This window comes from Branchiostoma lanceolatum, chromosome 1 (assembly GCF_035083965.1).
Source record: "Branchiostoma lanceolatum isolate klBraLanc5 chromosome 1, klBraLanc5.hap2, whole genome shotgun sequence".
Lineage (NCBI taxonomy): Eukaryota > Metazoa > Chordata > Leptocardii > Amphioxiformes > Branchiostomatidae > Branchiostoma > Branchiostoma lanceolatum.
In genome coordinates this window covers 38620138-38643404 of record NC_089722.1, presented here as the reverse complement: position 1 = coordinate 38643404, position 23267 = coordinate 38620138, and the positions used below count along the sequence as shown (strand labels likewise).

Here is a 23267-nt window from a genome sequence, read left to right as displayed (position 1 = left end):
CGTGTGGTTGCACACTTATCTATACTAGTCAAATATGGCCCTGTTATGGTATATCATCAATACGTTTATGTCTACCATAAGATCAGACACAAATTCTACATTTGAACTTTCTCACGTTTATTTCAATTTCACAGAATAGGTCCATAATTGAGGGGGGGGGAACTGTGTACAAAGATGGATATTTTTCAATGTAAAAGACACACCCACACATATCATTTAATAAAACATGAGGTCAAACATTGTCGTCAGTTGTTGTGCCTGTATTTCATTCTTACCCCTTCCGACAAGGGATTGAATGACACCTGCATTCAGGGATTGTAGGTTTAAGGTGGAAATTGCACTTGCTTTTACAGTAATGCTAGATAAAATTATACACAATAGTTGACACAGAATGTTTGAAGCCAGAACAAATCTAACACCCTGTAACACTACTTATCTACATACATGTACTTTCCTGAATAAAGCAAATAAAGCTACTTACTTATTTATTTACATAATTTCCTAGTAAAGCAAATAAAGTGACAAATTTTGTTACATTGAACATAGGGGTCTGTGGAATGTATTCTTCCGCAAATGAGGAGTTTTAAACCAAAGGGTGATGTCATTTGCTCATTAATCATGCCAACAATGTCCTCCTTATTTGCATAACTTCTATGTTAAAATGATTAAACCTGCTTCAGTTATAATTAGAGATGTTGTGAATCCTCATCATATCTCATCATTTTATAAAATAGTAAAATAGTCATAGAATTCTAGATTTCTTAACTCCCTGAATAAGACACAAGTAAAAAACTGCAGTTCCAGAGAAGTCTGCTAGGTTTGCCTTCAGCACTACAGCTGTTTCTCCATCTGATACCAGCGCTGTAAATAAATCAGTAGAGAAAAAGAATGAGTAACTACAAACACAGATAGAACAAATAGTAAAAGTTGTGTGGTGTCAAATTAAAACGTGAAAGTCAATATCAATCCCACACCTTTTGGTGTATACAGCATTTCTATCATAAGCCCCTGGGTCACATAGTTATGCAAGCTCTACAGCAGGGGGCTCTAGTCCACTAGTAGTTGTGTGTGTGTAACTCCCATACTCTTTCCCATAAGTGCTGAGTGCTAAGCAAAGAAAGCAATGTTTCTAAAGTGTCCAGTATGACTCAGCCAGGGTTTGAACCAGCGACCTCCCAAATGTAAAGACGCCACAGACGAATCTCCAAGCAGATGTAAGGATCCGGCTCCTCAGTGTTTTACGCCTCTGTTAAAGTTTGACTTAAACTAGGACGAATCTTTACTAAATGTTGCAAGAAAAAGGCATAAAACACAAGGAATGAGCTGGATCCTTACATATGCTTGGGGACTAGCTGCGGACAGGTGACACTGTAATTGTACCCACCGCAGTTCCCACGGCAAACCATGTGCATGGCCAGCAGCAGTTCATGCTGATGTTGTAGCCCTGTCGCTCGTACAGGTGAACAGCACGATTTGTCTGCTTCACCCACAGGGACATCAGCTATAGTGTAGAAAGTTGGAATGAAAATCAGTTGTGTAACATGTGGTGCTAGTTAGTCACACATGACATTAGACTAACATGCATGCGTAATAGACAGATCTCTAAGGATAGGTACATGGACTTCTGTGAGAGACAAAGTGAACTAGACTTACAGTATTTGTGCTACATATACTTCAGGTTTGCTATGTTAGTTTAGCGATTATGGGGTCTTTTTATATATATGAATTGGTATTGAATTTTTATTTGAGTTGAATGTGTGATAGTTGTGTGCCAATTTGTTAAAAATAGAGAGAACGCTAGCGACCCCAAAGAACACTCCTCCCAAGGAAATGGTATGGCTACCCTGCGATGTCACAAAATCAAGGTGGAGGCCACCACACATGACAACGGATCCAACAAAGGTTTTGCTGCGCAAACCTGTAATATTAACCATCAGAAAGTGCATTCTAACATGGTGTCATTGACATTGGAACCCTACCAAGAGGTACAAGAGGTGCAAATTCACACTACCAAACTGGAGAGTGCCTTTTCACCCTTTTGACCGTGGTGAATGGGGGGGTTTAATGGTAAATGGTGGTAAATTTGGGTGAACAGAAGTGAACCAGATTGGCATTGTTCCAATGTTAATGTGGAGTGGTGAATGTTAAATTTGCGCCTACGTGACAAATGAGGAAAACGTGGTGAATTTGAGTGAAACCAATTATTATTGGAATTTGCAAATACAAAGGCGGTTCCATCCTTGCAAGTACGTCATTATGTGCGTTGTTTCAAGGGCTGAACAAATGGATCTCCAATGTACTCGATCGGGCACTGGGCTTTGGTTGTGAAATATGAGTCTGAATCTTTTCCAGATCAAAATAGTAATAACAGTTTATTCAGGTAATACTGTAAACAGCTCAATAATTCATAACTTTCTTCTCTCAAAACAGAAAAATAATGAATGAATAACAAAAGAGCAAGAGACTCAGAAGTCGATTCGTTCAATTACCAAGTTTGGAATTTTCATAACTTTGTAAATCTTCCACTGTTGACTAACCTTTACTTTGGAGATTTCCATTTTGTCCTGTTTCATTTATGTCCACCGGCCAAATCAAGTGATTCTATTTCTGTTGCTTGAAACAAGGAGGTTACTAGTATGTACTAGTATAGACTATGATAACCTCCTTGTTTGAATTGAGCGTTACTGAGCCATTCGAAAAGGTGTGATTGCAATGTGCATTTGCATACAGGAACAACAGCGATTGTAGTCTGTCAGCCTGCATAAGAATATGAATACATTATGGTTTCTAAAAAATTGGTGGACGTTTGTGTTGGGGATTCCCAATGTGTATTGACGATTTCAAACTTCACTGCAAGGTTTAGGGGTAACTTAGGCTACAATACAGCTAGCTTATATGCATGGCCCGTACTTGAATCTAAAGACATCGGCGATAAATGACTATTTCAAATAAATGGCCAATTCAAAAGATAATAAACTTCACCAGTGACAGATTGCTCCCTTAGCTCTCCAAGCAGAGTTTTGATGTGTTTTAGGCGTTTTTGTCGGGCTTTCTACTTTGACATATTTTTGAGTGGGTTGGCTATACAAAAAAAAATGACAAAGTAGAAAGCCTGAGACAAAAACGCCTAAAAATGCGTCAAAAACCTGCCGGAACCCCTCCTCTGCTTGGAGAGTAATTGCTCCCGACCACTCCACCATTCTCTATAGAATTCACAGAATCAATTCTAGATTAAATGGACAGTCACTATTCTCCAAGTTTACCCCGGCCACTACTACCCCCCCCCCCGACCAAAACCTCTGCTTGGAGAATAGACAGTCACAACAACTTCTAAGTTCTACCACAGTACCAGAGGTGTTAATTTCAGCGGAGGAAAATGCGGTGAATTTCCATTGTCTTCTGGTGCAAAGTAAACAGTTCATAATTCATCACGACTGTGTTTACTTAGTACAGGAAATGTGATAATTGCTCCAAATTCACCCACTTCCAAAGTAAACAAGAAACGGCTAAGAACAATGAAATCACACCATTTTACACATTTTCACCAACATTCCCTCTGTACAAGGGTGAAAAGGCACTCTCCAGTTTGGTAGTGTCAAGGTCACTCAAAATTCAGACAATTAAGCTGACAGGGAGTACCCTGATATCCATTGATTGATTGATTGATTGATTGATTGATTGATTGATTGATATGCAAGACCAGTCTGACAATAAATGGAGGTCCTGTGTTTGAGGAGAGCAACACCTCGAGCATGTAAAGGAACCCACCTCACTTATCAAAAAGAATAAAGATCCATCCCGGTGTGAGTGGATCAAATAAATCATAATATGAGCAGTTTGTACTGTTCAGTACCAACCTGGTGTTATGTCATGTGGCAGTTTATCAGGCATACAATACAAGCAAACAAACAAACAAACATCTTTTCCGTCCAGCCTACCGTAGATCCGTGTTCGCGAGCCTCAGATTCAGCCTTGTCCAGCATCGCTTTTCCGATGCCCTTTCCTCGATAGCCTGCGTCCACACAGATGCGGTCTATGTAACACTCCCCTCTGCGCATGTCAGAGTTGTCCAAACAGCAATGTACACACCAGAGCCTGCAGTTAGTGAAATTTACATTTCTCATCATTTGCTCCGCTGCCCTAAGGGCCCTGTCACACTTGTGCATATATTCAAGTGCGCATGAGTTGCGCATTAACATTTTTTTGGTTTAAGTAAGGTGTGGAAAAAAAGTTGTTTTCTACTTTGACCAATCGTTGTGCAGTCTGGTGATCGAACCTTAGAAATCACCTATTCGGCTGCAAACTAATTAATCTAAACCAAAACCTTCAAAGTTGTTAATACACAACTCATGTGGACTTGTATATACGCACAAATGTGACAGGGGCTTAAAGTAGGTATCTCACTATATTATGGTGTGCCTGTTTGTGAAAGACATTTGCCGACTGACACAAACAAGATGCCAATTGGCTCCATCAATAATCTGTTGCCAATCAGCATCAATTTGTCGCCTGAAATAGTAGATTTTATTAAGACAGCACGAGCAGGTGTAGTTATTGTAAATATCTTTTTGATGAATCTCGACCACTGTACGAATCATCATTGTTTTTAATTCAGTGGCGAGATCCAATAATTAGGGATAAGCTTGCATTCGACATCCTGGGCGCAGCCATTTTGTAGAGGTCACATATTTTACCCACACAACAGTGTGACCGAAAGGGAAAATTGTCAAAAAGTCTGGAAAGTTGACCCAATAATTTGTTGCTAACATGCAGGCACAGTGAGAGTAAAACTTGTTTGGTGCAGGTAACTTTGAATGTACCTTAGTGCACGTGTGTAGCAGTGCTGGTTCAGGTAGTCTAAAAAGAAAGAAAATGTGTTTCGAGCCCTCATGATGTAGGAAAAATTTGCACCAGAATTAACAAACCAAAGTCATGATGAGGTAAGATCCTGGGAAAGGTATCTCAGTTGGGGCTGCACCCGTCTCTAGGAAGGGACAAAAAATTTGAATCCTATGTTTGAGGAGGTGCCTTGAGCATGTTAAAGGGGATTAGGGCTAGCAACATCTCCCTCAAAAAAATAATACCCTGCTACTGAATCATAAAGGAAACTTGCTGCCCTATGTGCCACTGTACTGTAACAATGTTTAGGGACAACGACAACATTACAAATATCCATACCTGGTTGAGCCGTAATAACCCAGCTGGGAATCACAGCATTGGGAACCCTCATCAGCACTGGAGAAACAAACAGCAATGCCAATAAATCAATTGTATAGTATAATAACAGAGGCAATCTAAGATGTCATGATGATAGAGGTCATGATTATGATATTGTGATATTGTTGTATTATGATACTGTTGCAATTCAAATCACCCATGGCCATACTCAACCCTTCAAGCCCCTTGTGAATGCTGTCACACACACACACACACATACATACACACACACACACACACATACATATACACACACACACACACACACATGTGCATAAACATACACACACACATTGACAGGCACACACACACATCCACATCCAAACACACACATACACACACACACACACACACACACACAGTCACACACACTTGCACACACACACACACTCACTCATACACATACATACATACACACACATGGACTCACAGAGACACACATGCTAACACACACTGTGAGACAAGACAAAAACAGTACTTTAGTCCCTTAGTAGGGTGAAGTACAAATTGTAATCCTAATAATCAAACAACTGACCTGTCTCCATAAAATACAATGCACATAGCACCGGCCAACTTTCCCTCGTACAATGCCACGTAATATCTGTGCCATATGTTGGGAGACCGGCTAAGTGAGCTGGCCTGTTGTTGTATGGTGGTTTCAATCCTGTTGTATATAGAAAGAAGAAGAACTTTATTGCACGACAATTGTACATTGTACAAAGTATGCATAAGGTGTAAGGAGGTTGAGGATCATCATTTATAAATTTTGTTCTTCAACCTTACACTGAAACATCACAGCCCAGAGTATCACCTGTGGGCTTTTATTTTTAATGATAATAAATTTATCGCAAATTCCTGCCCGCTAATTGCAAATAACATACATGAAAGAACGGTACAAAATAGGTATAAAAGCGGCTAAACTAGATTATACAAAGTTTAACGTAATTGTCTACAACTAGTGAAGGGTTTGACTTCTCTTTTGTAACCAATGCATAGAAGAAAAATTATAGTATTTTCTTTGTCTGTAAGCTTAGAGAAATTCGGATAGATCTTAGTGATCTGAAATCTGAATAGACAACTCATTTTGTGTATTATGATGAAATGAACTGAGTTTGAAATAAAATGTATTTCGTCTTCCATGGCATTTGTACTGCAATACTTACAAAGTATTTCGTATATAGGTAATTTTCTATACCAGTCTCTTTGTATTTCACCTACACAGTACATTGAGCACTACAGCAAGGACTTAAAAGTAGGTCAAAGACATAAGAAACAGTTGCAAAGATACAGGGGGCTTGAGGTCCCAATACAGTCAGAGAAAGTCTTACCGACTCTTTCCAACTGCAAATTCAAACTTATCCCTGAAGGCCTCCACCAGCATTCGAGCGACAAAGTCAATGTCTTCTGCCTCCAAGTTCCTAACCTGCAGCGGACCCCCTGCAGTTCCTGGTGCTGCAAACAGAGCAGGGCTTGGAATTCATTTTTGGGAACAGGAGCCTAAATATTCGGGTGCACAGAAACAATTTTTGGGTGCACAGAATAGAATAAAATAAAGTAAACTGCTGTATCAGCAAAACCATATCAATTATTGACCCTACTCAGCCTCTCTTGAGAAGTTCACTCTATAATTACAGCGATAGAATTTAACTTCAAAATTCAAAACAAGAAGTACATGAAACAAAGTAAAAGAAAGGTTTTTTTGTTTTTTCTGATACTTACACTAAAGTTCAAGTATATTCGAGTAACCTTTACCCTATAGCCTACAAAAATATCTACACTCAAAAATCATTACATGCACATCTCCTATTTTGGATGTGCACTCACTTCACTTAGGTGTAAAAACTGGTTAATTACTAACTGAGTTCGGTTGAGGAGGTAAAACGTGGTGGAAGAAGAGGGATGGTATCTGCAGTTGACTTTCCAATGCATTGTCGGCATTTTTATGGTTCAGTTTCCAATGAGTGTGCTTCACGTCATGATATGCGGTAACACGTCAGACTGCTTACACTTTTCTCAATTTCAGCTAGGGGGCGCAACCACACATGGAAACAGTCAGACAGCTTTTTCCACCCCGAAACTGGACGGGATGGCTAATTCCAACAACCCCTTTAGATGATACATACCTGGTTGTTCTGTCAGCACAGGCAGCACAGCTGCTGCACTCTGAGTATCTGGATCAGACTCCATATCTTTGAATACTTCTTGTGTTTCAATGTGGCCTGTGCATAATTTGCAAGAAAAAATACATGAAAAATTGTAAATCAAAATGTTCACATGCTTCAAGGTTTGAAGCCATTCTTTCATCTATGGCGATACTGTAGACAATAGACTTGGTAACGTTTCTGTAAAATTATAATGATATTACAGTTAAACTACAAGCACAATATGCACAAAGCATTATTAGCAGTTCTGTTTCTATATTATCTCTTTCATTTGATCTGACGTCTAAGCTAGGAACCATATAGATTTTCTTGATTTGCTCCAAACTTACCTTAAAGTTTGTAGAATTCACTTGGCCATAAGCACACAACTAGAGTAACGTTAGAGTTAGACTAAAAACTAAAGCTGTCTAAAAATCTAAAGCGACGGTGTCTGAAGCAAAACAAAAACCTGCCCCCTTTCACTGCTTTTGACCCCTGGGTCACAGGTCATTGACCTGACCTGATTTTTCAAACACGGTCACTTAAGGATGGCGCATTTGCGCATACCCGGAAGTAAGGTATTTCTGTGCTCGAATATTTTGCCCTGGTCTGACCAAGGCCAAGGAGGTTAAACCTCCTTGGTCTGACAGAGTACATTTACGGTTGATTATACCCGTGTGTCGTACGCATTCGTGCCAAATATTCTTGCACTTTATGATTAAGATAAGCTGTCTAAAGAGAGCTGAAATTGTGAGTACTAGTGTTAAACAGCCATTATAACGTTATATGTCCCATTATGTTTAATAGAACCAAGGAGGTCATGCCTAATATAGGAAAACCTAAAACCTTCTTGGTTTGAACCGTTACGTCAGCCATGCATGACATTATAAATAGGGAACGACCTGGCGAACGAATACGATAGACTGTTCCAAAAAACTGAGGTGGAGGGGGCGGGATGTAAGTATGTGGGTACATCCCTTGTTTGACCGTGACGTCACCCTTGTATGACAATGACTTCGGAACGACCTGTCGGGCGAAAGTAATAGACTGTTCCAAATATTAGAGTTGAAAGGGGGTGATGCTATTGAGCTAGACACCTAAAGCGTAAGGGAGGGCTAAGTAAGACAGATTAGGATGCTAAATTGGGAGCCACGGTATTGCATTTATTGTGTACAAAATCTAGTGTCGGCCTGTTGCAAAAAAAGGTTAGTCTACAATACATAGATATAGATATCACACCCCGGACAAAAATACAAATGCCCAATCATGAGTAGAGCCTGAGACTGTGAGTAGAGAGAGTAGAGTAGGTCGAGTCTTCGGCTAAATAGGTACGGTAGAATTCCAGTTTGGGTAGCCTGTTTTGATGTACATTTGGTCTATGTGGGCTCTATGCAAGTTGTTCAGTGCTCGTATACACCTAGTACTGACCGCTGGGTGTTTGAACGGATGTAATGTACTAGTATCAGTTTGTATCTCCAATACACAGCTATCCAGAAGACCTGAAAGATATGGACTCTACGAAAACTACAGAGCCAAGCGCTGTAACATTTCAGCCTGGGACAACTCGGTCGCGGTTTCAAACAGGTTTGTACCAAGACGTTATCTAGCCTTTATAACTAAATAGATATTTGACTAACTAAGGTAATTTCAATACAAACCTCATTATGTACCTTCACCAAGGAGGTTGATATGTTTCGGTACCGTCTGTGTGTGCTTTTGTTCTCAGCATAACCCGAGAAGTTGTGGATGAAATATTCATGATATTTGGTATCTAGGGGTAGGGGTAGGGAAAATGAACTTTCGGTAATGGGCCTCCTAGCGACTTTCTCCATAGGTCCTGCAGCGGAACTTCCGGTTTTGATACCTCGAGTTCCGGACATGCCCTGGTTGTAATTGTAAAGTGGAAGATAGCTCTTTGCGCGGAGAGTAAGCGGTATAGCCAATTTTGTTTGAGAATTCGAAAGAGAAAATCTCGACGGAAGGGTGGACAGGTTAAGTCAGGATTTTGATGATAGCTTGAGTGATAGCTCATTTGCATAATCAATGACAAACATGGTCATTCTGTGGCAAGCGTAAGAGGTCATGGAACTTTGAGTTTTAGTAAGAACGCAGACATTTTTCTTAAATTTGAAGACTGAAAGTTCGGGAACCCTTTACTACTGATAACTTATTACGTTTGTTTATCAACTTTCTGTTAGCAGCACCAGAGACTGAGCAGGGCCCGATACAAATCAGAAAGATGGAGCCTCAAGACATCGAATTTACCGGTCGAATAATCGTGGAAGCCTTTCACGATAAAGTTGAACACGCGGTTGGAAAGAGTCGGTAAGTTTCCCTTTGTTATCTTCATAATAATGATCTCCATGAAAAATGGTGTGTGTGTGTGTGTGTGTGTGTCTGTGTTTCCGGATATTTGTACTTAGTATAGCACAAAAACCTCTGGATGGATTACTATGATATTTAGTTTGTGGATAGGGGATATGGGAAGATAAGGGTCAATATTCGTCTTGGGCCCTCTGGTATGTGACCTTGGTACTGCAGCAGAACTTCTGTTTTTTGTATCTTTTGACCTGGACATGCTATGGTATTGATTTTTTGTGTGCTTTTTCTTCTGATCTTAAGCATTACCGGTAAAGCAATGTATAACACAGTAGTACAAGCTGCACAAAACCAGAGTCTGTTATCGATCAAACACGGCTTTTGATTTTGAGTGCCCAAGCAGGATTTGGTAAAGGTTAGGTTTTCTTTAAGAAATTCTCATATGGAGCTTGAGAACATGTTTTGATTTTAGAAGACCAACAGCATAGGCAACAAAATCACAATGATAGCCTTAAAATGAAGTAAACATTATATTTTGCTGTCTTTAACAATCCTTGCTATTTAATATGCACCAGAATGGAAGACATGACCCAGCTATTTACCAAGATCCTCCGCCGATCAACGCACCTGTGGCACAGATATCACGTGGCTATGTACGAGGGCAAGCCTGCTGGAGCAATGGTGATCAAATTCCATGACGACAAGTCAGTTTCCTTTATATATCAACATCCTTCTCACATTTATTTATTTATCTATCCATCTATCTATCTATCTATCTATCTATCTATCTATCTATCTATCTATCTATCTATCTATCTATCTATCTATCTATCTATCTATTTATTCAGTTTCACCACATTCGTGGAAGGATTGACATAACAGGTGACTATCACATTTTTAAGATGTCAGCCCAGACCAGACTGTAAGGTTTGGACCATCGCACACCGGGGCATGCCCCTACCCTTTTTCGAAAGGTGTGGTTGGTTCTTTACCTATCATAAGTTGTATTTTTCACATTCTGCAGCCTTTTACAAGTACTATGGCCGAGTCCATCAACTGGCTGGCTGATTCTGCATTTTGAAGTTCATGAAATACTGCAGAAAGAAGAGTGCTATTCAAGCAGAGGTTGATTGGGAAGATTGTGACCTTCTTCTCTGCATACCCCGTTTTCTAACAGCCGGCCCCATCATTGCCCATTGCCTTCCAGAAAACGGGATGTAGGAATGACTTCACAATCAACCTCTGCTTGGAGAGTAGGGCTAAGAACATTGGTAACTGGCCAATGTCAAAGATTCAAGAAGCTAAAAAGTCCAATTTTTATAGTATACATGTGTAATTCTCTCGATACCCACCAACTTCGAACCTCACTGATTTCACTTCGAACATCTTACCTTCACCCTTCGCATAGTTGTATGTCTTATTTTCAAAACATAGCAAATCTTTCCAGATATTTGACAATATAAGACATTCAAAATTTCTACTGTCTTTTGAATCTTAATAGACAACGATGTGTAGAAAAAGATTTTGTTATATTGAAACCGCAGTTTCGTCTATGAAAGTCAGGCATACAGGTATTGTACAAAATAGATCAGACATTTTTTCTAATTATACTTCATTCAAGAGAATGTAATGAATAATAGATCAAACAACTTCGCTAACGTTTCCAACAGAATCAAACTTTTCAGACAACATTCGTCATTTGTCCTTGGGCACTGGTGTCCTAATAATAGCCAGCGTCTGAATCATCTGACTCTCAATGAAAAGACTCATTATACACAACCAGGTGCTGTTACACGGACTTTTCGGTGGTTGTCTGTCACCTACCTCAGGATAATTCTGACTGGTTCACACGGAACTGCAGCATAGGAGTCGCTGCTTATGGATGCTGTCGATGCTGATAAAACTATTCACGGACTATGTTAAGACCTCATCTAAGCTGTTTCATTAATTTTGTACAATACAAATCACCGTTTTTTCTCTCTCACAGTGCTATAGAGGATTTCCAGTTTTGCGAGACCTTATCACATGTTGGCTGCTGGGGCCTTTGTGGGTACGAAATTTTATTAACTTCTCATAAAGGGTTCTAAATATTTTTTTCTGTAATCCAATTTTCAATTTAGTTTTTGTTTTACTGATGGTTGCTTACGTATACTATCATAATGATATCGATCCGCTTAGACTGAAAAATACAAGAGTACAAGATATGAACAATTTGTTAAGAGATTACATTGCTTTATTGCCACATATAGCTAGCCAAACAGTTATAATGATTATCATCTTTGATTATGCCGCGCGTTGGACGACCATACGTTTACCCTGAAGAAACTTACACAAGATTTGTTGGAAAGACGAAGTGTACAGATAAACTACATAATCGACCGACATGTGCAAAGATATATAATTCTTCCCACACCTTATGGTATATAGGGGCGATGCCCATCTCGTAATTGGTCAGAAATTACTCGTGCAATGGCAGCCAGTGCTTAATTGCTGCAGAGTTTACAATCATATAATACACAACATATATATATTTGCTCCACACATGCAAAATTGTCGCAAAGGTCTGGGCGGTTACCATTCGGCGCCAGCAGGTGACCTCAATACGACCTTCCCCAACCAAAGTGAGTCAGGTACCCATTCACACCTAGGTGGAGTGAGGAAAGTCGTGTCAAGTGCCTTCTAGAGTGCTAAGCAGAAAAACAGGGACAATATTGATAATGATTAACTATGCTGCAGACTTTTTTGCATGGTGATTCCCTTCGCGGACATCAAAATCGGCGCAGCGGAGTGCTATGTGGACACGGTCGGCGTGGATGCGGACTACCGCGGGAAGGGCATCGGGAAGGCTCTGATGGAGAGGGCTGATTCTGAGGCAAGGCAACGAGGTTGCACGGTAGGCAAGAAGCAATAAAGCGCTCTTAGTGCAGGTTACTTTTGCCAAGAAGGCTATGTTTTAGGTGTTTATGGTTTGTTAGTTGGTTTCTGGACCGTCTGAGCATAACTTGAGAAACTGCGGTTAGATCTTAATGATATTTGGTCTTTAATGTCCTCTAATCGCTATTCAATAGGCTCCGAGTGGTGAAATTGCCATGCCCTGGAACTTCGTGACTCGGGCAAATTTGCGTCATTTGGCCATTCCTATGCTACAGCCCAAACTGCTCAAGGGACCACCTCCACATAAGGACCACCTAGCCAATGTAATTTTTTTGCATTGACACAAGCATTAAGAATTCTGTCTATAATGACCTGGCAAATGACGCAAATTTGCCCGAGTCACGAAGTTCCAGGGAATGGCAATTTCACCACTCGGAGCCTATTGAATAGCGATTAGTGGACAACGGACCGAAAAGGTTTGTTCAATCTGGACAGGTGATCTGTCCAGATTGAACAAACCTTTTCGGTCCGTTGTCTTCTTGGGCAGGTTTGATTGCATCCTTTTAGAAAGAAAAGCAGTCTGGTAGAGACTAGCCTCATTGAACATAATCCAAAGTTAAAATGAAGTTCCAACTGAAAAATAATAGCGCATCAAATTTTCGACTGTCCTAGTATAATTGCATCCTTCATCAGAATCCAAGTGATCAAACGACTGGATCACGTGTCATTGCGATCACGTGACGTCAACAATTGGTCACGAAGGTCAGGAAGTCTATACCGCCCGCCGTCTCTGATTGAACGTATGTTGTTTTCCCCAGTCGATATTCCTATGGGTGACGCAGAGTAACCGCGCGGTCCACCTGTACGAACGGCAGGGCTACGTCATCACCCATCCGTTTGGTACCTGGTTCACGGGGTTTGCGACGGGCTGCAGAGTGAGTCCATCATACTGTACGGTCTTCTTACCACACCATGAAATATTGTTGTTGTTTTTCGCATTGTCTGTGTACTTGTTTCTCTCTCTCTCTCCTCTCTCTCTCTCTCTCTCTCTCCCCTCTCTCTCTCCCCTCTCCCTCCCCCCTCTCTCTCTCTCTCCCCCTCTCTCTCCCTCTCTCTCTCTCTCTCTCTCTCTGCGTGTTTCCGTCTGTGCGTGTGTGTGTCACTATGTGTGTATTTGTGTTTGAGTGCTACAGTACGCGCGCACGCGTCACTGTGTGTTTCTGTGTGTGTGTTTGTGTGACTGTGTGTGTTTGTGTGTGAGTTTCTGTTTGTGCGCGCGCGTGTGTCAGTGTGTGTGTGTGTGTGTGTGTGTGTGTGTGTGTGCTGTGTGCTGTGTCTGTGTTTGTGCTTCCAGATTTTTGTAGTATAACTCGAGTGGTCTGTGTGTATGTGTGTATGTGTTTGTGTTGCTGGTTGCGTTATGTGTCGATGTATGCGTGCGTGTGCGTACGTGAGAGCGTGCATACACCATGCATGTGTGGGTTATGTTGTATTAGGTACAACTGATATCAACCTTTTTTGTCTGTCCAAACTACAGGACTGGTACAACATGGAGAAGAAACTGTAAACACCCGGACATAACGTTACATCAACGTCCCAAGTTTTCATCTTTTCGCTGAGGTGTGATGATCGCGAGACTGATACTGCAAGACGGCCCTGCGTAATATGAACCCAAGTTTTGGCTTTGTTAACGATTTTATGTATAGCTCATGATAGGCTTCGAGCATTTTTTTTACATGCGCTTTAGTTTTGTAAAAGAAAGTCTATGTATTTTAGTCTTGTATCTTGTGCACGCCTTCATATGTATTTTAAGTATTTTAGTCATAAAGTGCTTTGTGAAAGTTTGTACTGAATTTTGTATATTGTTCAGTTATCAGGGCTATACCCTTTGTAATAGCCTTCGACTAGGTGTGTAGCCCTGGTTGTACCTTTTTCTACAGCCAAGTATCAAATCAAATGAAAGACCCGAAATTGTTCCGTCATGCGCGCATATGTTGCAACATCCTCTGTGGCAATTTTCTGCTTTCTTTACGCTACAAATTCTTGTTTAAACAGATCTTATTCAAAAGAAACAATAGAATGTAAGTAGTCCCTTTAGGATGAATAGCATCAGCATGTTTAATTTCATGGCTGCATGTCACAGAAAATAAGGCCTTTTGAATCGCCGTTCCCTTCCTAGCTATTCTTGTTCCTAGCGCAGCCCGAAAGTGTTCGGAAGTCACTGTTCGGCTTTCGTGAATCTTCGGATGACTTCGGTATCCGTTCGTTTGATTCTTTGGAATCCTGTTTCAGCGGACCGAGTTCACAGTGTCATAGTGTGTGTTTAGTGTATGGTTCACGGGAATCTTTGCGTGGAGTCAGTGGACCGAGTTCAAGGTGTGCGCAGTGTACTGAGCACACAGTTTGTGTGAAGTTTATTATGCAGCGGACTGACGGAGTACATTGTGTGCATGTTTATAACGTAGTGTATGATCCAGCGGACAGTTCATATATTGTTTACAAAGTTACCTTTAACACCATTTTCAACAAAATCTCGGTGGCCCACCGCCTATGGTTTAACTGGTGTATTTCTTGCCTTTACATATTACTTTTCTACATATATGTTTTTTACACGTTTGTTAACTCATACGTAGACGACCTGCGCCTAGCCATTCGAAGCATGAATGTACAATAAAGGTACTTCATTTATTCATTTAAAAGAACGTTCTAATGTCCCATCTATTGTTGTCAATAAGTCACAGGTACCGATTTAAATAGTCAAGATTCTTATGTATATTTAGCATGCATATATAGTTTTCGTCAAGTGCAAAACATAGCAGTTACATGTTCTACATTTAGCGGCTCCTAAAATTAGTGAAATGTCTAACTATAATGAAAGTTATGAATATTTGAATATTTCTTGTAATTACATGATAATTAAGATTTCCTCCTCTTTGAGTGGAGGGAGAAATTTGAAATTATTTAAACGAAAACGGGGCAGAGCCCCTACATTAACTGATCATGACTGAAATGAGGTAGACTATTATGGGATTGGGTGTAGTACAGGAAAAGAGGCCTTCGTGTCGAACTTTCCAGCACTTAAGTTTCTGCCCTCCCACCCTACGAGACAACATTAGATCCTGTACTAAAACAACACAATTGCTTATCAGCATAAAACCTTGTCTTGATGCCGTCTTCAATCGAACCATCTTAGAATAGACTTCATCTTACTATGTATAGCATATCAATTCACAGATTTTTGGATAAATTCATTTTATACATTTATTGTTTTCCTCAGACCCATACATCCATCATCAACACATACAAACGTCTAAAAAAATACAATGACTACATAAAACCGACACTCAGAATAAGCGGCCTCTTACAGCGGACGTGCCTGACGGCAGTATTAATACAAGGAGAATATAGCAGAGGCTTGCTGATGTCGTACCCGACACCAAGAGGCGACGAGTGCGCAAAAGAATGCGTCAACTTTCGCCTCACGGTCAACACCAAGCTGTCCAAACACAGACTGTTGCTGGTAGACCTGGGTTGGGACAACGAGATTTTAAGGGCATCGTGATAGGCTAGTCGGAGCCTCTGTGATACTTCGGTCAACTGTTCACCCGTGCTCGTACGTAGGGGCTGTAGTCCAGGCCGGGCCTTGAAGCCACAAATTTGTCCCGGTGGACTGCCGGTTATGTTTTGGTCCCATTTCCGATCCGGGGCCCGGCTAGTTGGAACAGAGAGTTTGATATAAAAGACAACAAAAGATACAAAACGAAAAAAAACATTCCTAACCATATAATGTATACTTTCTTGATATGCATTTTTTTTTCGTTTTCGCAAACAGCCCGGCCGGGCCCCGGATTGGAATTGGGACCGAATCATTACTGGGGGCACCTCTCGGTGTTCTCACGATTAGCTTACGGCGTCTATTTGTTACCGGATCCCGGGTAAATTCTAACCAGGGAGACTGTTGATAGAATAGTTCAGTTTATTTTGACACAAAACAAGTTCACAAATTCATTCTGAAAGTCGAGGGACTTTTTCAACTGCAAACAAAAAGGTGAACACAAGTGGAATCAGTTTGTACCATGATAGTGTCTGGTTTTACTTATCATCTCTACTTGAAAGCCTTCATTGAAAAGTGACTGATATGTAAATACATGGCCTATCAAAGGGCCCGTTCATATTTGTGCGTATAATTCTGGCCGTATGCATTTCGCACATTTTTTGTGCGAGGTATAGTTTGCGGCCGAAAAAGTATTTTCCGGTTCTATATTAAACCAGGCTGCAAAACGGTGGGTGAAAAAACTTTTGTTTACCTAAGCCCAAAAAATGTTGATACGGAACTCATACGGACTTAAACATAAAGCCCCTGTCACACTTGTCCACAAGTCCGCATGAGTTGCGTATTAACGTGTTTTTGGTTTAGGTTAAGTTTGCAACCGAATAAGTGATTTCTTAGGTTCGATGACTAGGCTGCACAACGGTGGGTCGAAGTAGAAAACAACTTTTTCCCCTTACTTAAACCAAAAAAATGTTACTGCGCAACTCACGCACACTTGAATATACGCACAAGTGTGACATGGCCCTAAGCACGTTTAGAAGATAAGGCTGTATAGATTGATAATTTGTAGAAAGAACACGTCACTCAGGGAATGTTGGTATATATGTGTGCATGCATGACGGAACGGTTTCTTCCTTCCTTTAGTATCAGCCTTTCGGTCATCACATCTCTGTGACAAGATGGAAACTTGAGACGTTGTTGTGACGTCATTTCCGGGGCGTTACAGTTGCTTCTCCATGTTGTGCCAGTCCTGCAGTTTGGACAGACAAAACATTTCAAAAGTGGAATAACAGCATAGCACACATGGACAAACACAAATCGCACATGCAAACACACGCGCACACAAAAATAGACCACACACTCGCACGCACGCACACACACACACACTCTCTAACACACACAAGCACACACGCACACACACACACACGCACACACACGCACACACACACAAATATATCTATAAGCACATACAAGGCACCGAAGACACTGGCTTCACATGTATAGAAATAAGCATAATACGGAGGATACATGGCAGTGAGTGAGTGAGTGAGTGAGTGAGTGAGTGAGTGAGTGAGTGAGTGAGTGAGTGAGTGAGTGAGTGAGTGAGTGAGTGAGTGAGCGAGCGAGCGAGTGAGCGATTGAGTGAGTGAGTGAGTGAGTGAGTGAGTGAGTGAGTTAATCTAGGTGCCATCCGATCGTAAGGAGAGGAATGCAGAGAGAGAGAGAGAAAGAGAGAGAGACAAAGACAACCAGTCACCCAAACAGAAAAACAACACGTCAGAGTGAAGTAAGAAGATGGAAGATGTTACGCTACAGTGAGAATCAGACTCACTCTGGAGCCCGTCGCACATCGCTTGAACCAGCCGCCGAACGTATGGGTGATGACGTAACCCTGACGTTCGTACAGGTGAACAGCACGGTTGCCCTTCTTCACCCACAGGAAAATCGCCTGTGGTTGTAAGAAAAGAGAACGTTTGACATCAATCAATTTTTCATACGGATTCCAGAAAAAGCAGGGACGCCACATGAAGTTTTAAAGACCGATCAAAACTTCTTTGAGACAATGTGACGGTATCAGGACAATAGACAGATCCCATAGCCCTGCCCGCTTCTGTCAAAAATCAGAAATGCAATTGCAAAACAAAAACATAAAAATGCAAATATTTGACGGACTGTCTCATTGGTTGAATGCTAATTGCCATTCTATCATTGGTTGAACTGCTAATTGTCATGGACTGTCAGGATCGGTCTATTCGGCACCTAGCCGATCAGGACGATTCGGCACCAGGTCCAGGACGATTCGGGTTATGGTTAGAGTAAGAATTGGGTTTAGGGCTGAGTTAGAATTAGGTTAGCGTCATAGTAATGCGTAAGGCGAAACGTCTAGGAATAGTCCTAGGCATGACGCTGAGTTGTCCTCATCGGGTATGGGCCGAATTGTCCGACATACCCTGTAACAGCAAAATTTGGTGTGCATAAATGCATAAAATGTTCTTTCGTCTGTAGCATGGTCATTTTTCTGTCATTAATCTATGGATGTAGACATTTCTGTATTACATTTACGATATTCCAGTGTTTAGAACCAAACCTTAAATATGATACTTAAAATTGTCTTCACGTCATCAACTTATCCATACATAGAGTTTTGGTTTAAAACTTGGTGACTCCAGTTATTCCCTTAAGTCACTGACGGAAGATAGCGAATGCTGTCTGAAACGTCTGACTGTTTTCAAATTCTACCCAGTTACTTGAGTGACTGTCGTTTGGCGTTACACTAAACGTAAGCATAGATAATTTCAAAAGATGTTTCTGTTCATGACTATTCAGCCTAACGTTACGTACTGTGCATCCATGTTGCCTGGCCTCATAGTCCGCCCTATCCAGCATCACCTTCCCGATGCCCTTCCCGCGAAAGCTCGCGTCCACGCCGATATGGTCCAGGTAACACTGCCCCACAGGAATGTTGTCGTTTTCCAATGCAGCGCCCATGCAGATGAGCCTGCAATCAATGAAAACTAGAGTTAGATATCTGTGCTACATATACTTCAGGTTTGCAATGTTAGTTTAGCGATTACGGGGTCTTTTTATGAATATGAATTGGTATTGAATCTTTCTTTTTATTTGAGTTGAATGTGTGATGGTAGTGTGCCGATTTGTTAAAAAAAGAGAGAACGCTTGCGACCGAAAAAAAACACCCCTCCCAATAAAGTGGTATGGCGACCCTGTGACGTCACAGTTCAAGATGGCGGCCACTTAACATGCCAACGGATTCAACAAAGGTTTTGCTACGCAAACCTGTAATATCATGGAAACAACCCGCCATAACGTCAGTAAACTGTAACATAGTCGCCCGATTCACCATGCACTAGATGTAGAAATTCAAAATAAAAACAAAAATATAACGTAAGCATTTTATCGTTCAGCCGCTGTCTCATTCAATGAACTACTTGGCTTAAACGTTAGAAATTTAAGAACAAAACTCCTGCATTGCAAAACAAGATGGTTTACTGTTTATACACAACAAACGAACAAACAAACACACAAACAAACAAACAAACAAGATACATACCCACACGTGCCACATCCAAGAAATGAGCACGCCTCCCCGCAGCTGAAATCCCCCATGGCGCTGCAGCAGATAAAGGAATTTAGATTCTAGTGGTTTAGATTCCAGCCAGAATCAGAGCAACATGCAGGAAACCAAGGAAACGGAGCGGCATCCTAAGCTTTGGTTCTTCACAGAACTTATAACATGCCCACAAACAAGGTTAAAATGTTTCGATATGTGTAATTGTGTATACCTGTTCAATATGTGATTTATATATAGTACGAGGCCGCTAGCCAAGACATGTATTTCTTTTAGCTTTCCAACATACGTCCTATAAACTGACCTGTCTCCATGAAATTTGATGGCCATGGCGCCTGCTGGCCTGCCCTCGTACACGGCGACGCGATATCTGTGCCAGACGTCTTGGGACCTGCCCAGCGAAGCGACTGTCTGTTGGACCGCACCTTCCATCCTACAGAACAGCATTTTTCATATGTGACATTATTGGCGTGTGTGTTGTTATGATATATAGAGGTGCTCATTTGCATTTCACTTAATCATAGCTGAGGCATTTGTGAAACATACTAATGAGCTTGCACTTTCAAAAAGCCACTGAGAAATGAGAAAGGGTTAGAAGATCTCTAAAGGAGAGGGCTCTAGCCAACGCATGAAACTGAATATACTTTACGGAAAGCTTACCGATTCTTGCCAACCGCGTGTTCAAACTTATCGCTGAAAGCGTCCACCAACATTCGAGAGACAAATTCGATGTCCTCTGCCTCCATGTTCCTGATCTGTAGCGGATTGCCCGGCTCAGTTCCTGGTGCTGCAAATGTAGGAAATAAGAAATACAATGTATTTTTAGCCTTAGAAGACGCGGCACCACTAGTCTGTACCCAATCCTGAAAAATCGCAGGCTGCGCTGGTTGGGTCATGTCTCCCGCATGGATCACTCGCGCCTACCACACCAGGTATTGTACGGTCAGCTTGCAGATGGCAAACGTGGCAGGGGACGCCCCAAGCTCCGTTTTGTCGACGTCTGTAAGCGGGACCTAAAACTCTTCAACATCGCGGCGGACTGGGAGCACTTAGCTAAAGACCGCTCTGCATGGCGGCACAAACTCCACCAAGGTGCGAAAAAACTGGAACTTGACTTGGAACTTACCGAGTTTGCCAGAAGGCAAAAGAGACACACACCATGCCACACAACAGCTTTCATCTGCGCTGTTTGTGGCAAACACTGCAAGAGTAAAGCTGATCGTCGCCCACGGGCGGGTCCACCGACGCTGAACTGATTGTCCGGCAGGATGTAAAGGAGCTGATGATGATGGTTATCACAAATCACTTAATACAGCCGGAGTTCTTAAGCCCCCCTCTCACTTGACCCGTGCACGCTGGCGGCGTCGCTGCAGCCGATCGAATTTCATCGACAAAAAACGAATATTTTTAAGCTTTGTCTGTTTTGTTGTCTTTTTGCATACTTGTACGTTTTGAATGATATTCCCATTATAAAGGGTAACACAAATCAAGGGTAACACAAATCAAGTTTAGGACGCAGCGACGCCGCCAGCGTGCCGCGGGTCCAATGAGAGGGGGGCTTTAGCTCCAAAACCAAAGGGATTTTCTTTTATCCTAAGACCGTGTTATCTAGGACTTTGAACACCTGGATATCCGACGTGTGCCATCTTTGGGGACTGCTAACGCTGCATTTAGTACATCTTTTTGAATAATTCACCATTATTTTTCAAAATGTGGCTTGCATGCAGAGTAGGCAGAACTATGAGAATTGATATTAGATACTGGTACAAACCTGTTTCAGAGGGCAGTTCTGCCATTACAGGCTGAGCAACTACAGGTTCAACCGCCATGATATCTCTGGAGATGTCTCGACTCTTCTGTCCTGTGCATTTGAAACAAAGGTAAATTTTCATGTTCAGTATCCTGTCTAATGTCCAAGTGATCTGGTCTTATGCCAACGTATTAGCGATGGGAGTGGGCACTTTTGATACATTGGTAGCCATGCGGTCACTCAGTCCCCTGCCAAATAAATGCTCCAACACTGCTAGGGGTTTTTCAGTATACCTGAAGTGAAAGAAGTGGATCATACTTTTCTGTGGATTCGAGTACGCAAGCACAGTGTCAAATGCAAAGGCACAGGCCCTTTAGACTTAACCAACACCGTCTGGGTGCTTTGCAATTAAAAGGCAATATCGAAACGAGAACTGTTTACAAGCCAGGGGCCTTCACCTTTGACACTGTACATGCGCACTCGAATCTACGAGTGGGCTAATATTCCTAGCAGAAGTCTGATCTGACTTCGGAAGGAGGGGTAACGCTGTGCAGGCCAACCCTAACCCTAGCTCGACTCGACCCTAACCCTAATCGCTAGCCCTAGCTCTAAACCTATCCCCAACCATACGGAGCAGAAATCTGGCGGGGCAGAAATTTGGCGTCACACCTTGTACCCGTGGCCGTGGAAATCCTTACGTACATTGAGAGTACTCGACGCGCTCTCCTAGAAACACTTCCAGCTAAACACAAGCACAAGTCACCAATACGTAAACACCAGAGACAATGACTTTGCATTTTGTAACTGAACCAAGTGAAACCCAGCACCAAGAGACCATGTCTAGCGGAACAAAAACGTTAAACAAGGACATGTCTGAGACTCTAAAACGTTAGATGGAATCCTTGCTAAATTCCATGCAGATCTTGACACAGAAACCTACGATTTATATCATGTTAAACGTTAAAGAAAAAAGAGATACAAAAATGGAATTTCTGCTGCAGGTCACATACTAGGGGGCCCAAAATCGACCTTGAATTTCGGCTTCACAGCACCTACCCACATATCACCAACTATCACCGTAATCCATCAAGAGGTTCTTGAGTTATGCGACTACAGTAGTCCGGAAACACGAACAGACAGACAAACAGACAGACACACCCAAAACTATATCTCCATTTTTCATGGAGATAAGGATAATTACATAAGCCGTTTGTTTACATGACCTACATTAACTATCGTGATCGTTCTTCAGGCCTACGCGTTTTTCATTGGCGATTTTAGCACAAGACCACGTGCAACAGGCTATGCGACATTTGAGTAATAAAGTAAACAGAATAGCACCTTATACCCTGTTGCACGTGGACGCCATCTCAAACACCTGAATGTTTACAAAATCTGTCCAGCTGCTTGCTTTGAAGTTGTACAGTGTTAACTGGATGTGCAACCGAGGTAACGAGCAAGTGTCGGTCAAAACAAGAAATATATTCATTGTTGTGGAAAACAGGAACTGTGTTCAACGACAACAGCTATCTCAAGTCAGATTCTACCTAAACTGCGAGACAGTTAGAGCATTTTAAGACGACTTACCGTCAAACTTGTACGTTTCTTGCGCCGAGAGCTTCTGACGTCCGCACGGACGGTCACACTGGGTCTTTACTTCCGGACTTGCGCAGTGGCTAGCGCGTCCCCTAGCAACCGCTACAATGGCTCCAAGCAGATGCGTGGTTAGGCTGTTTTGCATGCGTTCTACGGTGACCGTACGCATGGAGGCGATGTACCGTGGCCGACAGGTACAATGAGCAACACACACCTACTTTGGGCGTGCAC

The 23267-nt window shown here is 41.8% G+C and overlaps 3 protein-coding genes across 4 annotated transcripts; 1 reads left to right on the top strand and 2 right to left on the bottom strand.

Moving 5' to 3' along the window:
* Nucleotides 1-93: 93 nt before the first annotated feature.
* On the bottom strand, nucleotides 94-7868 carry LOC136422190 (uncharacterized). 2 transcript variants are annotated; one of them, XM_066409838.1, is made up of 8 exons: nucleotides 7709-7868; nucleotides 7341-7436; nucleotides 6546-6669; nucleotides 5753-5881; nucleotides 5179-5235; nucleotides 3939-4095; nucleotides 1385-1501; nucleotides 94-861 (listed from the first exon to the last, which is right to left on the bottom strand). In XM_066409838.1, exons 2-8 carry the CDS (start codon nucleotides 7402-7404, stop codon nucleotides 832-834), a joined length of 678 nt encoding a protein of 225 aa, XP_066265935.1. In that variant the 5' UTR covers nucleotides 7405-7436; nucleotides 7709-7868; the 3' UTR covers nucleotides 94-831. The 2 variants fall into 2 exon arrangements, with proteins under 2 accessions (XP_066265935.1, XP_066265942.1); XM_066409845.1 differs by lacking the exon at nucleotides 7709-7868 and having other exon boundaries at nucleotides 6546-6714; nucleotides 7341-7438.
* A 25-nt stretch (nucleotides 7869-7893) lies between these two features.
* Nucleotides 7894-15241, top strand: LOC136422167 (uncharacterized). Its single transcript, XM_066409816.1, has 8 exons — nucleotides 7894-7931; nucleotides 8845-8942; nucleotides 9557-9683; nucleotides 10253-10381; nucleotides 11665-11727; nucleotides 12414-12570; nucleotides 13370-13486; nucleotides 14089-15241. The coding sequence occupies exons 2-8, from the start codon at nucleotides 8867-8869 to the stop codon at nucleotides 14116-14118; spliced, it is 699 nt and encodes a 232-aa protein (XP_066265913.1). The 5' UTR covers nucleotides 7894-7931; nucleotides 8845-8866; the 3' UTR covers nucleotides 14119-15241.
* Nucleotides 15242-16509: 1268 nt separating this feature from the next.
* On the bottom strand, nucleotides 16510-23220 carry LOC136422159 (uncharacterized). Its single transcript, XM_066409808.1, has 8 exons — nucleotides 23028-23220; nucleotides 21462-21551; nucleotides 20351-20477; nucleotides 19995-20123; nucleotides 19673-19732; nucleotides 18946-19102; nucleotides 17936-18052; nucleotides 16510-17353 (listed from the first exon to the last, which is right to left on the bottom strand). The coding sequence occupies exons 1-8, from the start codon at nucleotides 23203-23205 to the stop codon at nucleotides 17324-17326; spliced, it is 888 nt and encodes a 295-aa protein (XP_066265905.1). The 5' UTR covers nucleotides 23206-23220; the 3' UTR covers nucleotides 16510-17323.
* Between the last annotated feature and the right edge of the window lie 47 nt (nucleotides 23221-23267).

Coding starts and splice junctions, on each gene's coding strand:
- LOC136422159 (XM_066409808.1), bottom strand. CDS start 23,205: ATGCGTACGGTCACCGTAGAACGCATGCAAAACAGCCTAACCACGCAT. Junction 20,478..21,461: donor AGAACTGCCCTCTGAAACAG/GTTTGTACCAGT, acceptor CTACATTTGCAG/CACCAGGAACTGAGCCGGGC. Junction 18,053..18,945: donor CCAGGCAACATGGATGCACA/GTACGTAACGTT, acceptor TTACAACCACAG/GCGATTTTCCTGTGGGTGAA.
- LOC136422190 (XM_066409838.1), bottom strand. CDS start 7,404: ATGGAGTCTGATCCAGATACTCAGAGTGCAGCAGCTGTGCTGCCTGTG. Junction 4,096..5,178: donor GGTTATTACGGCTCAACCAG/GTATGGATATTT, acceptor CACTAACTGCAG/GCTCTGGTGTGTACATTGCT. Junction 862..1,384: donor GGTTTGCCGTGGGAACTGCG/GTGGGTACAATT, acceptor ATTTATTTACAG/CGCTGGTATCAGATGGAGAA.
- LOC136422167 (XM_066409816.1), top strand. CDS start 8,867: ATGGACTCTACGAAAACTACAGAGCCAAGCGCTGTAACATTTCAGCCT. Junction 11,728..12,413: donor GGCTGCTGGGGCCTTTGTGG/GTACGAAATTTT, acceptor ACTATGCTGCAG/ACTTTTTTGCATGGTGATTC. Junction 12,571..13,369: donor CAAGGCAACGAGGTTGCACG/GTAGGCAAGAAG, acceptor TGTTTTCCCCAG/TCGATATTCCTATGGGTGAC.